At 39.2% G+C, this 17507-nt stretch overlaps 1 protein-coding gene across 1 annotated transcript in view; it reads right to left on the bottom strand.

Annotated features, from left to right (window-relative positions):
• Positions 1–17507, bottom strand: part of LRP1 (LDL receptor protein 1) — a 1167923-nt gene that overhangs the window by 94976 nt on the left and 1055440 nt on the right. The window contains exons 70-71 of the mRNA XM_071663699.1: positions 10243–10327; positions 1717–1874 (exon numbers count right to left, since the gene is read on the bottom strand). Coding sequence (XP_071519800.1) covers positions 1717–1874; positions 10243–10327 — 243 coding nt within the window. The remainder of the gene's footprint in view (positions 1–1716; positions 1875–10242; positions 10328–17507) is intronic.

Genomic DNA, 17507 nt, shown 5'->3' with positions numbered 1-17507 from the left:
ATGCTGAGGAGAGGCATAAAGTGGGTGAGGGGGGGAAAAGATTCTGGGAGCACTGATGATTATATGAAACGAGAGGTCACATGGAAATGTGTATGTTTGAAGATGTAGCAGTCTCGACAGTGTTGTATGAATGAGAGGCATAGGCAAAAGATGGATATATAGTGTTTGATGACAACATATGGTGTGAGGAAGGCTGATTGAGTATGTAATGACAGTGAAAGGTGTGAAAATAAGAGTACAGCTGAGAGAGTTGAAGAGGAGGAGCTTAAATAGCTTGGGTATATGGAAAGAATGAGTGAGGAGAAGTTGACAAAGAGGATATATGTGTGTCAGAAGTGGAGAAAACAAGGAGAAAGGGGAACCAAATAAATGATGGAAGGATGGAATCAATAAAATTCTGAGTGCTCTGGGCCTGAACATGCACAGTGATGAAAGGGTTGCATGGAAAAGAGAGATTTGGAGTGATGTGGTATACAGGGGTGATGTGCTGCTAATAGGACTGAACTATAGTATAATGAAGTATGAATCAACCAGGGCAAATCATGGTAAGGTCTGAAAGGCCATGTTGAGAATAGGGGGCTTGCATCCTTCCTGACACATCAGCTGATTACAGAGTTGCCAGCTGGAAGACTGTCCACTATACTTGCCAAAAAACTGGCAAAAAGAAGTTAAATGGTTATACTTTATTTCTCTTTTCAAACAGTATAATAATATTCTATTTCAATCACTGTATCAAAGGATGATGAGAGTTCTGATTTAAAGTTATTCCATTTCTCTCAAACATCTAACAGTATGCAAAGTGAACCACTGTAGCAAAGAATAATGCAAAAATTTGAGAGTAAGAAATGAGGAAAAAGCAAATAGGCCACTTGGCCACTCTGAGGGAAGGATTGGTGGGAATGCAGTTTCTGACCAAGAAGCAGTGTTGGTTGCATTTCCGTTGCTGTATTTCTGTAGATTCAAAACTGATAGTATTTTTCATCTCAAACAGCTTTATGTATAAGAAGTAAGATAGAGAGTAATTCCAGGGGATACTGAGATCAGATTGGACGTATTCTCAAAGTGCAGCCATTCAAATTAGCATCATAAATAACTCGAGCGTGCACTGCTGAGATGGTGTTGTAACAAAAGAAAAAACAGTTACAGCACCATAAAAACCACTTCCTCACCATAAGATTATGGCCAGGATATACCCTGTAGCTAATTTTCAAATGTTCTATCCCTCAGAAGCTGGGGTATAATTAGAAATAAATTGTATGAAAACTAAGGATCTTAGGGCAAAAAGTCAGGGGTCAACACATACAAGAGACCTATGATTATGATTACAGATATATATATATAGAGTAAGAACCATTAAATATTAATTCAAAAGAACAAGTTTTCTATTTCTTGTATGCCTTTTCACAAATTGAAAAAACAAAAGTGTGAACTGGGGAGGGATGAAAAAATCAACTGTACACTAAAAGAGTTAAAATCCATAAATATGCACCATATCATTTGTTATTGTCGGTTCATGAAAAGCATGTACAGTTCTTAAGGGAAAGTGTGTATTTCTAGGTTGCATGAAATACCTAGAAATATTGTTACAATTGGGTTTTTATGTTAATATAATTTTCCTTCATGAATCATCATGGAGAATTTCCTAAAGACCAAAGGAAAAAAGAATTTCTGATTATCTACTACATCACTGTAACACTGAAAATATGTGGGACTTACATTGTTGCAATAGTTGTCACAGATAGAGATTTCACACTGTTGACCTTGGTACCCTGGAGCGCATAAGCAATGAGTCTGGCGAGGAGGTCCAGGGATGATGATACATTTTCCTTCATTTGCACAGATAAAGTCTGTACACAGATTTTCACATGCTGCCTCTGTAAGAATTTTTTAGTTAGATGCTTCCTGATATGTACAGATGTTAGGTGACACTCACTTACACCATAAAATTCTTTGAAAAATAAATCAGAATATATCACAGCATACTAAAAATTTTGACAAAAGTTACTTTTCATACCTATATATCTTTACAGTAATAAAATACCTCTTTCAAACTAAATATTAAAATGATAAAATCACCAGTATTCAAAGGACAGCTCAACTACTGAAGAAAATGTCCTGGAAAGAGACATTCATTTAAAAGTAAAGTTTTCTTACAAACAAAATTGGACTCAAAAGAACACTCTCCTTGAAGTCTTATAGCAAAACAGAAACTCCAGTGAACACGCAAAATTCATTGTTGTAAAATCTATTCATCAAAACTCAAAGCATTAAGTTCAGCTTAATCTAAGCCATTCTTTTAATTAATATGCTTCATTTCAGATGGTGCTCTCAATAGCATATTCTTAAATATTATAGCCAAATATTATCTGCATGTTTATGATGTATGCAATATTGCTAGATAAGATAAAATCCACAAATTGTCATAGTGATTATTAATAAGTCACATACAACAAACTCATGATGAAATTATAAACCAGGACAAAAATGCATTGGCAACTGGATATGACTCATTTAAGGGATAAATCAAAAAATCACTTAATCAAATGGAAAGATGAGACTGAAACTTATCACTGAGCCTTGACTAGCAAACTTTTGCTTTATGTATTCATCAATTTATTTATTGATTTATCATACTTTGTTGCTGTCTCCCGCATTAGCAAGGTCGCGCAAGGAAACAGACGAAAGAAATGGCCCAACCAACCCACATGCACAGTATATACATAAACGCCCACACATATACATACCTATATATTTCAACATATTCATTCAAAGACATGCACATATTCATGCATGCTGCCTTCATCCATTCCTGCCACCACCACGCCACACATAAAATGACATCCTCCTCCCCATGCGTGCTTGCGAGGAAGCGCCAGGAAAAGATAACAAAGGCCACATTCATTCACACTCAGTCTCTAGCTGTCATGTAATAATGCACCGAGACCACAGCTCCCTTTCCACATCTAGGCCCTACAAAACTTTCCATGGCTTACCCTAGACGCTTCACATGCCCTGGTTCAATCCATTGACAGCACATCGACCCCGGTATAACACGTTATTCCAATTCACTCTATTCCTTGCATGCCTTTCACCCTCCTGTATGTTCAAGCCCCGATCGCTCAAAATCTTTTTCACTCCATTCTTCCACCTCCAATTTGGTCTCCTACTTCTCATTCCCTCCACCACTGACACATGTATCCTCTTTGTCAATCTTTCCTCACTCATTCTCTCCATGTGATCAAACCATTTCAACACACCCTTTTCTGCTCTCTCAACCACACTCATTTTATTACCACACATCTCTCTTACCATTTCATTACTTTCTCGATCAAACCACCTCACACTACATATTATCCTCCAACATCTCATTTCCAACAATCCACCCTCCTCCAAACAACCCTATCTATCGACCATGCCTCACAACCATATAACATTGTTGGAACTACTATTCCTTCAAACATACCCATTTTTGCTCTCCGAGATAATGTTCTCACCTTCAACACATTCTTCAACGCTTCCAGAACCTTTGTCCCCTCCCTCACCCTGTGACTCACTTCTGCTTCCATGGTTCCATCCACTGCCAAGCCCACTCCCAGATATCTAAAGCACTTCACTTCCTCCTTCATTCAAACTTACCTACCAATTTACTTGTCCCTCAACCCTACTGAACCTAATAACCTTGTTCTTATTCACATTTACTCTCAGCTTTCTTCTTTCACACACTTTACCAAACTTAGTCACCAACGTCTGCAGTTTCTCACCTGAATCAACCACCAGCGCTGTATCATCAGTGAAAAACAACTAACTCACTTCCCAAGCCCTATCATCCCCAACAGACTTCACACTTGCCCCTCTCTCCAAAACTCTTGCATTCACCTCCCTAACAACTCCATCCCTAAACAAATTAAACAACCATGGAGACATCACGCAACCCGGCCGCAAATCGACATTCACTGTGAACCAATCATTTTCCTCTCTTCCTACTCGTCCTCCTGCCTTACATCCTCAGTAAAAGCTTTTCAATGCTTCTAGCAACTTGCCTCCCACACCATATACTCTTAAGACCTTCCACAGAGCATCTCTATCAACTCGATCATATGCCTTCTCCAAATCCATAAATGCTACATACAAATCCATTTGTTTTTCGAAGCATTTCTCACATACATTCTTCAAAGCAAACACTTCATCCAAACATCCTTTAACACTTCTGAAACCACACTGCTTTTCCCCAATTTGATGCTCTGTACATGCCTTTACCCTCTCAATCAATACCCTACCATATAATTTCCCAGGAATACTCAACAAACTTATACCTCTGTAATTCGGAAACTCACATTTCAACGTATACATACATATACATATACACACATGCATACATATATCTCGCGTGCATGCGGGGGGAGGGGAGTGTCGTGGAGGGGTGGCGACGGGAATGAATAAAGGCAGCAAGTATGAATTATGTACAAGTGTACATTGTATATGTCTGTGTATGCATATATATGCATACGTTGAAATGTATAGGACTGTACATGAGTGTGTGTGGACTTGCATGTACATATATGTGTGTGTGGGTGGGTTGGGCCATTCTTTCGTCTGTTTCCTGCGCTACCTCGCTGACGTGGGAGACAGCGACAAAGTATAAAATAAATAAAATAATAACATGTACATATTTATACTTGCTACCTTCATCCATTCTCATTGCCACAAAAAGGCCACATTCGTTCAGACTCAGTCTCTAGCTGTCATGTGTAATGCACCGAAACCACAGCTGATATATCTATAATATCTTTTAGGATTAAAATTATCATCTAATGGGGAGATGATAACAAGTAGTGGTGATGTGAGAAGATGGAGTGAGTATTTTGAAGGTTTGTTGAAAGTGTTTAATGATAACAGTGGCAGATATCAGGTGTTTTGGTTGAGGTGGTGTGCAAAGTGAGAGGGTTAGGGAGAATGATTTAGTAAACAGAGAAGAGGTAGTAAAAGCTTTGCGGAAGATGAAAGCCGGCAAGGCAGCAGGTTTGGATGGTATTGCAGTGGAATTTATTAAAAAAGAGGGTAACTATATTGTTGACTGGTTGGTAAGGCTATTCAATGTATGTATGACTGAGGTGCCTGGGGATTGGCAGAATGCTTGCATAGTGCCACTGTACAAAGGCAAAGGGGATAAAAGTGAGTGTTCAAATTACAGAGGTATAAGTTTGTTGAGTATTCCAGGGAAATTATATGGGAGTGTACTGATTGAGAGGGTGAAGACATGTACAGAGCATCAGATTGGGGAAGAGCAGTGTGGTTTCAGAAGTGGTAAAGGATGTGTGGATCAGGTGTTTGCTTTGAAGAATGTATTTGAGAAATACTTAGAAAAGCAAATGGATTTGTTTATAGCATTTGTGGATCTGGAGAAGGCATATGATAGAGTTGATAGAGATACTCTATGGAAGGTATTAAGAATATATGGTGTGGGAGGCAAGGTGTCAGAAGCAGTGAAAAGTTTATATCGAGGATGTAAGGCATGTGTACGTGTAAGAAGAGAGGAAAATGATTAGTTCTCAGTGAATGCAGGTTTGCGGCAGGGGTGTGTGATGTCTCCATGGTTGTTTAATTTGTTTATGGATGGAGTTGTTAGGGAGGTGAATGCAAGAGTTTTGGAGAGAGGGGCAAGTGTGAAGTTTGTTGGGGATGAGAGGGCTTGGGAAGTGAGTTAGTTGTTTTTCGCTGATGATACAGCGCTGGTGGCTGATCGGGGTGAGAAACTGCAGAAGCTGGTGACTGAGTTTGGTAAAGTGTGTGAAAGAAGAAAGCTGAGAGTAAATGTGAATAAGAGCAAGGTTATTAGGTACAGTAGGGTTGAAGGAAAAGTCAATTGGGAGGTAAGTTTGAATGGAGAAAAACTGGAGGAAGTGAACTGGTTTTTGATATCTGGGAGTGGATTTGGCAGCAGATGGAACCATGGAAGCGGAAGTGAATCATTGAGTGGGGTAGGGGGTGAAAGTTCTGGGAGCCTTGGAAAATGTATGGAAGTCGAGAACATTATCTTGGAAAGCAAAAATGGGTATGTTTGAAGGAATAGTGATTCCAACAATGTTATATGGTTGCGAGACGTGGGCTATAGATAGAGTTATGCGGAGGAGGGTGGATGTGCTGGAAATGAGATGTTTGAGGACAATATGTGGTGTGAGGTGGTTTGATTGAGTAAGTAATGAAAGGTAAGAGAGATGTGTGGTAATAAAAAGAGTGTGGTTGAGAAAGCAGAAGAGGGTGTTTTGAAATGGTTTGGTCACATGAAGAGAATGAGTGAGGAAAGAATGACAAAGAGGATATATGTGTTAGAGGCGGAGGGAACGAGGAGAAGTGGGAGACCAAATTGGAGGTAGAAAGATGGAGTGAATGAATAAATAAATAAATAAATAAAATAAATAAATAAATAATCTAATTAAATAAATAAATGTCTTTTAGGATTAAATTTATTTCTTGCAATGCTCACTTCATATTCTTTCTTGGCTTTTAGAAGACTTTACATGTCTCCTGACTGTGTTACATTGCACTGCAATAATTAGGCCATTATCTGATTTCTTAAGCTTGTAGAGTTTATTCCTGCACCTCATAGCTCTTGAAATACCTGGGGAGTACCATTCCTGTTTGCTGTTGGTTTTATTGTTTCTGTAGTAAACGGGAATGAATGTTTTGTTGGTGCATAAACTGGCACTTAAAACTGGTCCATAATTTTTCTGGGCATAAACCAATAAGGGTGACTCTTTAATGCATCACACAACCCATCAAAATTTGCCCTTTTAGAGTTAGGGGTAATAATACCAGTTTTAGGGGAGCAAGTTTTCATATTTACCTCAAACCTAGCCATGTTATGGTAAAAAATTCCCAGGTGTTCTCCAACATGGGTGTTAGTTACTAAGAACTCCTGGGATGTAAAAAACTAAATCAAATATATGAGCTTCCCTTGTCAGTTCAGAGATGGTTTGATAGAGAAAACTGTCTTCAACAAAGTTGATAAGCTTAGCCATTTATATTTCTAAACCTAAAGATAGTTTGCCAGTTGACTTTTGGATGACTGAATTCCCAAAGAAAGATCAAGTCTTTCTTCTGTATTGCTCATTGCTCATACATGACAGCGTCAATATCTGCCGGCTGACTAGGGCGTCTATAGATGATGTTAGTGTTAAGTTTTGAAAATTCTGTGCTCATCTGAACACAGGTGTTCAACAGTGGCAGTTGGTGTAGCCTGAATTTCAATGGGATTTAGGTAAGATTTCACATACAAGGCACTTCCGCCTCCTCAGCTGTCTCTGTATCTTAGAAATAACTTGTAGTCCAGTAAATTGTACTAACTGATCAGACTCTTGTTTTTTTATGTTCATAAATGTTTATGTTAAATGAATGATACCAGTGTGTTCATTGTTTACCAAAGAATGCAATTAAACTATTTTGTTTCTGATGGACCTTATATTCATGTAATATTTTATCATATTATTCATTTATAGTCCATTTAATTTCTTTGAGTGAATCCTGTATGACTGCTGGCATAATTTAGTTTCCAGCTATTTTTAGACTGAGGTGCAACAAGCCCCCATGACCTGCATCACTGTTGTCATTATCTGATGAGGTTGGGAAGGGATTCAATCTAATCTGCCTCGCTGACATGTAATATGACATGACCTGCCTTAAACGCCCATCTGATGGGACCAACACACCAACCTCTACAAGGCCTCAACAAAAACTTTTCTCCTGCAGCTGTAAGGCAGTTTGATATTTGATTTGCATGGCTATGGGTTTTGTCCCTTTATTGGTAAAGTGAACACTGTCTCTGCTGTATAATTACCTTATCTCCTATGAAGTTGGGCACTGGGTCTAAAAAGCCAATGTATTCATCTGTAGATTTAAGTCTCTCATTTACACCTAGCATTCTACTTAGGGTGTAGTTACATTATGTTGTGGGGGAGCACCAACTATAGCAATGTCATCAAATCGATCTTTCAAGGTGCCAATTGGCTTGTATATTTCTATAACTTTTGAATTTGAATTATTATGGCAAATGTCATTGCCTCCAACATTCATCACAAAACATAACTTTTTAGTTGGTACTTAAATGTATTTAACTTTTTGTTTAATGTGGGAAATTCTGGCACAAGAGTATACATGGACTGTTCTCTTAGCTCTTGAATTCCCTGCCATATGTTTACCCAGATTTTCTATAATCGTGTAACAGATGTCTTTGCTCTTTTCTTGCACGTTGCTGAGTACGACAAATTGAATGCTCATGAGTGGGGCTGACAAGGATGAGAGGTGGGGAAAAGTGGTCCCATGAGGAAGGAGGAGAGGAATGGCTGGATGGGTGACTGTGTGAGACTTAAACCTGGAGGAGCTTATGGAATTAGGGCAAGGAAGGGCCTTAGTGGATAGATGGATCTCAGAGTTTGAGTGAGCGTGAGAGGAGTTTAGGGGGGATGAGAGCGAGGTAGCAGGAGGGGTAGGGTGAACATGATGAGGTTTACAAGGGACTATGGGGGAACAGGCTGAGGGGGGGGAGGCCCTGAAACAAGTGTCGAAGAGGAAGTTGTGTAAGGAGGGTGTGCGCCAGGGAGGGGTGGACCAGGATGGCAGGGGGAAGTAGGCACTGGAGGGAAGGTAGTGAGGATAGTGTCACATTGTGCCATTTTCAAATGCTGTATGTCATCCGTAAGTATTAAATTTTCAATGGATATAGCCAAATTTGAGAGCTGCCTAAATCTTACTTAAATCACTTTGCTGGAAAAAGACGTTAGCATCTGAGATGGTAACAACGGGTATATTTAAAGGTATAGTAGTCTTAACAATGCTTTATGGTTGCAAAGCATGGATGCTAAATGAGGATGTGCAGAGGAGGGTGGAAGTGTTGCAAATCAAATGTCTGAGAACAATATGTGGTGTGAGGTGGTTTGATTAAGTAATAGAAGGGTAAGAATAAGGTGTGGTAATAAGATGTGTGTGGCTGAGAGAGCTGAGGAGGGTGAATTGAAATTGTTTGGACATATGGAGAGAATGAGTAAGCAGAGTATGACAAAGAAAATATAAGGGTCAGAAATGGAGGGGAAAAGGAGAAGGGAAGACCATATTGGAGATGGAAGGAAGGAGTGAAAAAAGGTTATAAGCGACTGGGGCCTGAACAGGCAGAAGGGTAAAAGGCATGCAAAGGATAGCAAGAAATGGAATGATGTGGTATACAGGGGTCAATGTGCTGTCAATGGACTGAATCAAGGTATGTGAAGCAACTAGGAAAAAATCATGGAAATGTCTGTGGGGCCTGGTTTTGAATGGGCAGCTGTGGTTTTGATGTCTTGCACATGACAATTAGAGAATGGGTGCAAGTCAATGTGGCCGTTCTTCGTCTATCTCTGGCAATACCTTGCTAACGTGGGAAATGGCAGTTGAGCATAGAAAAAATATAATAAGTATGCAGTAGGGGTGATGTTACCATGGCAGTTCAGTCTTTTGAAGGACAAGGTTGTGAGGGAGTATATATGTGTGGGTTTTTCTTGGGGATAAGAAGATTTATGAGTATAGGCTGCTGCAGTGTGAAGCAGTGACAAGCTTTTTATTCCTATTTGAGGGTTGGTGGTTAATTATGAGGTGGTTTGGGTGGGAGGAGTCTAGTGCTTTATGTAAAATGGTGCATACTCAGAAGTTCAGGAGTTTACCAGGAAGACTGTATGACATTAGTTTTCATGCATATATTGATTGTAAACTATAAATGCTATGGTGCATGTACCAATTTTTTTTTTCTTTAGAGGGGGAAGCTTATTTGTCTGCTTATCTGTTATCTGTCCTCATAACTCAATTTCTCAAGTTGACATGAAGAATGTCCTTATCTTTTTTTCACATATTTACCATTTCCTGCATGAGTGAGGTAGTGTCCACATCAAATGACTGAGCCTTAGGGGAAAAATTTCAACTACAATTAATTCAAAATCTTACAAGCTTCAACTATGACAAAGCAGTGGTGGATGACACTTCACTTACTCAATTTGTATGTCCTTGCGTACATATGATTCTACATGAACCTCGCAAAGATGAACATTCAGGCCTATGATTCAGATTTCAACAGCATCTCAACATAAATTATGTCTCAGAACAAAGAAGAAGCAGCAGAATAATCTCCAAATAAATCAAGAGGTAGCATTCAAAGTTTTCTAAGCATACATCCACCCCAGAGAGAAAAGCTCATAAATGTATTCCCTTATGTAAACTTACCATCAATACAGGTTTCACAAGTGCGCCCAGACCAACCACTACTGCAAGTGCAATGAGGTCTACCTTGTAGAATTCTGCAAGTTCCCTGAAATCAGAACGAGATTAAATCAAAAATAAAATATTGTCTATCCTATCAAAAATTTTTAGTTTTACGCATAAAATGCAAGTACTCTGATTACTCATCAGATTACAATACTAAAGCACTTCTTTATTTCTCTATGATAACCTGATGCAGCATTTATCAGATGTAAAAATGTAAGTTTTGAAAATTGAAAACCTTTTCACTCCAAGGCAGTCTCCAGTGAGGATGAAAGATTCTCTAAAATTTCCTCTTGGTAAGTGAACATTAGAACCTAACCAAACTTAATCTTCAATGTTTCCAGTGAAAAAGTGCTAACCTTCCTCAACCTTTGCTGTCCAATAAGTTATGGCAGTGGGAGCATGCTTGTTTCAGGCCAATCACAGACTACCACAGAGATGACCTTACTAACCTAATCCTCCTGGCCACCTGACAACTCAGAATTCATAGATCATGGATTTTAAGCCAAAGGCATTCACAATTGGCACAAAGAAAAACTTAAGAAGGAAAAGAAAAAGAGCTGGAGAAGGCAGGAAAAAGAAAATCTCACTGTACACCACCTTTGAGAGAAGAAATTCTTTTCATTTAAATCCAAAAATCTTTCCTCTTTGTTTTGTACCATAACTATAAGAGTATACAAACGTAAAGGAGGTGGCTTTAGAGAAAACACATTCAGATAGGAAGACTAAACCCAAGAGTGCAATGAATACATTCAAGATCCACAGATCCAAAAATCAAACTTCTGAAATAAGTGCACATTCAGACTATTCCAGAACCATGGTAAGTAACATCAACTTTCCAGCCCTAGAAAACATGAAAATGTCCACCAGAGGGAATCACTGTTTGTTTTTATCTACTTGGCACTGACAAAACCACTGTATAAAACGCTTCTTTCTTTTCTTGGAAATATTGTAAGTTGCTTTCTTTTCTTTGAAACATGTCTCAGAAAACTAAAACATTTCTTTTGCAATGAGAAGAACATTAACATAACTTCAAATTCCTCATCAGCTACTGAAAATTAAAAAGCTTTGTAAATTGTATGTGCTTTGAAGAATGTATGTGAGAAATACTTAGAAAAACAAATGGATCAGTACGTAGCATTTATGGATCTGGAAAAGGCAGATGATACGGTGGATAGAGATGCTTTGTGGAAGGTTTTGAGAGTATGTGGTGTGGAAGGTAAGTTGCTGGAAGCAGTGAAAAGTTTTTATCTAGGAGTAAGGCATGTGTACAAGTATGCAGAGAGGAAAGTGATTGGTTCTCAGTGAATGTCGGTTTGTGGCAGGAGTGTGTAATGTCTCCATGGTTATTTAACTTGTTTATGGATGGGGTGGTTAGGAAGGAGAATGCAAGAGTTTTGGATGAGTGGGCTTGGGAAGTGTCAGTTGTTGTTTGTTGATGATACAGCGCTTGTGGCTGATTCAATGAGAAACTGCAGAAGTTGGTGACTGAGTTTGGTAAAGTGTGTGAAAGAAGAAAGTTGAGAGTAAATGTGAATAAGAGCAAAGTTATTAGGTTCAGAAAAGTTGAGGGACAAGTTAACTGGAAGGTAAGTTTAAATGGAGAAAAACTGGAGGAAGTGAAGTGTTTTAGATGTCTTGGAGTGAATTTGGCAGCGGATGGAACCATGGAAGCGGAAGTGAGTCACAGGGTGGGGGAGGAGGCAAAGGTTCTGGGAGCGTAAAAGAATGTGTGGAAGGCGAGAACTTTGTCTCGGAGAGCAAAAATGGGTATGTTTGAAGGAATAGTTCCAACAATGTTATATGGTTGTGAGGCATGGGCTATAGATAGGATTGTGCAGAGGAGGATGGATGTGTTGGAAATGAGTTGTTTGATGACAATATGTGGCATAAGGTGGTTTGATCCAGTAAGTAATGAAGGGGTAAGAGAGATGTGTGGTAATAAAAAGAGTGGTTGAGAGAGCAGAAAAGGGTTTATTGAAATGGTTTGGTCACATGGAAAGAATGAGTGAAGAAAGATTGAAAAAGAGGATATGTGCGTCAGAGGTGGAGGGAAGAAGGAGAAGCGGGAGACAAAATTGGACGTGGAAAGATGGAGTTAAAAAGATTTTGAGCAACTGGGGCCTGAACATACAGGAGGGTGTAAGGCGTGCAAGGAATAGACTGAATTGGAACGATGTGGTATACTGGGGTTGACGTGCTGTCAATAGATTGAACCAAGGCATATGAAGCATCTGGGGTAAACAATGGAAAGTTTTGTGGGGCTTGGATGTGGAAAGGGAGCTATGGTTTTGGTGCATTACACATGACAGATAGAGACTGAGTGTGAATGAATGTGGCCTTTGTTATCTTTTCGTAGCACTACCTCGCATGCACGCGGGGAGGTGCTATTTCACGTGTGGCAGGGTGGCGGCGGGAATGGATGAAGGCAGCATGTATGAATATGTATATGTGTATATATGTATATGTCTGTGTATGTATATGCATGTATACATTGAAATGTACAGGTATGTATATGCGCGTGTGTGGGCGTTTATATATATACATGTGTAAGTGGGTGGGTTGGGCCATTCTTTCGCCCGTTTCCTTGCGCTACCTCACTAACGCAGGAGACAGCGATAAAATACAGCAACAATAATAATAATAATAATAATAATAATAATAATAATAATAATAATAATAATTATTATTTATTTATTTATTTTGCTTTGTCGCTGTCTCCCATGTTTGCGAGGTAGCGCAAGGAAACAGACGAAAGAAATGGCCCAACTCACCCCCATACACAATGTATATACATACACGTCCACACACGCAAATATACATACCTATACATCTCAATGTACACATATATATACACACACAGACACATACATATATACCCATGCACACAATTCACACTGTCTGCCTTTATTCATTCCCATCGCCACCTCGCCACACATGGAATATCATCCCCCTCCCCCCTCATGTGTGCGAGGTAGCACTAGGAAAAGACAACAAAGGCCCCATTCGTTCACACTCAGTCTCTAGCTGTCATGCAATAATGCCCGAAACCACAGCTCCCTTTCCACATCCAGGCCCCACACAACTTTCCATGGTTTACCCCTAGACGCTTCACATGCCCTGATTCAATCCACTGACAGCACGTCAACCCCGGTATACCACATCGATCCAATTCACTCTATTCCTTGCCCTCCTTTCACCCTCCTGCATGTTCAGGCCCCGATCATACAAAATCTTTTTCACTCCATCTTTCCACCACCAATTTGGTCTCCCACTTCTCCTCGTTCCCTCCACCTCTGACACATATAATAATAATAATAATAATAAAAATCCTGGGACGCTTCACATGCCCTGATTCAATCCATTGACAGCACGTCGACCCCGGTATACCACATCGATCCAATTCACTCTATTCCTTGCCCGCCTTTCATCCTCCTGCATGTTCAGGCCCTGATCACTCAAAAACTTTTTCACTCCATCTTTCCACCTCCAATTTGGTCTCCCACTTCTCCTCGTTCCCTCCACCTCTGACACATATATCCTCTTTGTCAATCTCTTCTCACTCATTCTCTCCATGTCACCAAACCATTTCAAAACACCCTCTTCTGCTCTCTCAACCACACTCTTTATTACCACACATCTCTCTTACCCTTTCATTACTTACTCGATCAAACCACCTCACACCACATATTGTCCTCAAACATCTCATTTCCAGCACATCCATCCTCCTCTGCACAACTCTATCTATAGCCCACGCCTTGCAACCATATAACATTGTTAGAGCCACTATTCCTCCAAACATACCCATTTTTGCTTTCCAAGATAAAGTTATTGACTTCCATATATGTTTCAACGCTCCCAGAACTTTCGCCCCCTCCCCCACCCTATGATTCACTTCCGCTTCTATGGTTCCATCCACTTCCAAATCCACTCCCAGATATCTAATACACTTCACTTCCTCCAGTTTTTCTTCACTCAAACTCACCTCCCAATTGACTTGTCCCTCAACCCTACTGTACCTAATAACCTTGCTCTTATTCACATTTACTCTCAGCTTTCTTCTTTCACACACTTTCCCAAACTCAGTCACCATCTTCTGCAGTTTCTCACATGAATCAGCCACCAGTGCTATACCATCAGCGAACAACAACTGACTCACTTCCCAAGCTTTCTCATCCACAATAGAATGCACACTTGCCCCTCTTTCCAAAACTCTTGCATTCACCTCCCTAACAACCCCATCCATAAACAAATTAAACAACCATGGAGACATCACGCACCCCTGCCGCAAACCGACATTCAGTGAGAACCAATCACTTTCCTCTTTTCCTACTTATACATCATGCCTTAAATCCTCGATAAAAACTTTTCACTGCTTCTAACAACTTGCCTCCCACACCATACATTCTTAATACTTTCCACAGAGCATCTCTATCAACTTTCTCATATGCCTTCTCCAGATCCATAAATGCTACATACAAATCCATTTGCTTTTCTAAGTATTTCTCACATACATTCTTCAAAGCAAACACCTGATCCACATATTCTCTACCACCCCAATCTGATGCTCTGTACATGCCTTCACCCTCCCAATCAATACCCTCCCATATAATTTCCCTGGAATACTCAACAAACTTATACCTCTGTAATTTGAGCACTCACTTTTATCCCTTTTGCCTTTGTACAATGGCTCTATGCAAGCATTCTGCCAGTCCTCAGGCACCTCACCATGAGTCATACATACATTAAATAACCTTACCAACCAGTCAACAATATAGTCACCCCCTTTTTTTAATAAATTCCACTGCAATACCATCCGAACCTGCTGCCTTGCTGGCTTTCATCTTCCACAAAGCTTTTACTACCTCTTCTCTGTTTACCAAATCATTCTCCTTAACCCTCTCACTTTGCACACCACCTCGACCAAAACACCCTATATCTGCCACTCTGTCATCAAACACATTCAACAAACCTTCAAAATACTCACTCCATCTCCTTCTCACACCATCATAAATATGAAAATAAAAAAATATATGTTGATAATAATCATAATAATAATAATAATAATAATAATAATAATAATAATAATAATAATAATAATATTAATAATAATAATAATAATAATAGTAATAATAATAATGATTACAACAATAATATCTATCACAATTAACCTATCTGTTTGCACTGTTAAACATATCAGCCTTGCTTTGATTAAGAATTACTCTTAATTTTCTCCTTTCACACAATCTCCCAGACTAAGAAACCAGCTTTTGCATTTTGTCACTCATATCTGTCATTGGTACCGTGCCATCAGTAAACAACAAATGACTCACCTCTAAAGACCCCTAGCTCCCAATATTCTTTTGTACCTCCACCTTTCTCCAAGACCTTTATGTTTACCTCCTTCACCACCCAATCAATAAACAAATTAAACAACCATAGTGACATGACACACACCTCCTACAGATCCACCTTCACCTAGAACTGCTCACTCTCCTCTTTACCTACTTAAACACAAACCTTACTCGCTAGATAAAAACTAAATAACAGCTTTCCTCACACCATATATTCATACCACCTTCCACAAGGCATCTCTATCAACTGTGTTATATGTTTTCTCCAGATCCATAAATGCCATATAAAAATCATTCTGTTTCTCAAAATATTTCTCACACATACTCTTCCCTGCAAACACCTCATCCACACATCCTCTACCACTCCTTAAACCATAGTGTTCCTTCCTGAAATTCAAACACTGATCTATGTCCAACCTTGCTTTTATAAAGTGGCACTATATGTGATTTCTACCAATCCTCTAGTACCTCATCATAAAATTCCAAGTAACAAATCAGCAACACAGTCACCTTTCTCAAGAAATTCAACTGTATTACCATTCAATCCAGGCTTTTACTCCCTCCTCTCTTTGCCAAACCACATTCCGACTCTCTCACTTCGCATATCTCCCCAACCCAAACACCCTACATCTGCCATCCTAACATCAAACACATTCAACAATCCTTGAAAATACACAGCCTAGATTATGTAACATTTTGCATTTTTCCTTCCACTCCTCTACATTCCTGGTTTGTCTGGTTACACCAAGTAGTAAACCAAACCCTAAGGTAGCTGGAGTATAACTTGACTGCATTGTAGAAACAATAGAAGTGGAATGATAACAAAGAAAGCATATCAAATATTCTTACAAGCAGTATAAACAATGACTGAACCAGCACTACTGCTGGAGAAAGGGGCGGTGCATATTTGGCAGAGCATGACCATGTGATTGTGATCCCACTGTGTGATTGGTACTCAGCCTGGGAGACATTTGTCACATAAGGCTCACAACTAAATGCTGAATTTTTCAATGAAAGGGTAAATCACATGATTCTGTTTTCATATGAATATGAAGGTTTTCCAGTTCCTGAATGATCTGCAATATACCATCAGATTCAAGGTACTTTTGGCAACTATATTCACCCATCAACCACAAAGTAGAACCTCCAGAAGGTTAGCCATCAAGTTAATTAAAGGGTAATCACTGAATAAGTTACCACCTCTTTTTTCACTTATTTAGCTGACTTCACATACATCTGTCAATCCCATGAAAGCACTTGTTAGGAGCCTTAAGTGATTGGTGAGCCTTTACACATTCCATTGATGAAAAACTGTGAGTTACCACTCCACAGCTTCATCTTGTCTATCAAATTAATCGACATCATCTATCCACTTTTTTAAGTAAGAGGCTCCAGTCATGGACAAAAGTCCATGATGATCCTAGCCTTAAATTCAAATGTGGAAAAGGCTATATCGAGGGAGAATTTAGAAGGAAATATATCTAAAGAATTTTGGAGGAGATGGTAAACATACCTTTTAAACAGGGGCATGTCATAGAGCTTAGGAAAACTTCACAGTGATGGGAAAGAAACATAAATCACAAAGACCTACCTTTAAGCTACCAAAGGAATATCAATAATAATACAACACAGTGGTTTGTCAAGCATAATCTAATGGCAGGGCATATAAACAGCCAGCTCATGGAAGCAGAAACACATCATTTCCAAACTGCTTTTATATGCAAATGTTTAGCTGATCAACACATGCTCCTAAACTCTTTCACTACTATTAGTAACTGAAATGATATATTTTGTTCAAAGTAACATCCCACACTAACAATCTTTTCAAGTATTCTTCACTTTCATATGTATAATTTCTTTCTGCCATCCTTT

This window comes from Panulirus ornatus, chromosome 1 (assembly GCF_036320965.1).
Source record: "Panulirus ornatus isolate Po-2019 chromosome 1, ASM3632096v1, whole genome shotgun sequence".
NCBI lineage: Eukaryota > Metazoa > Arthropoda > Malacostraca > Decapoda > Palinuridae > Panulirus > Panulirus ornatus.
Note: the sequence above shows the minus strand (reverse complement) of the source record. Positions and strands in the feature narration are given on the sequence as shown.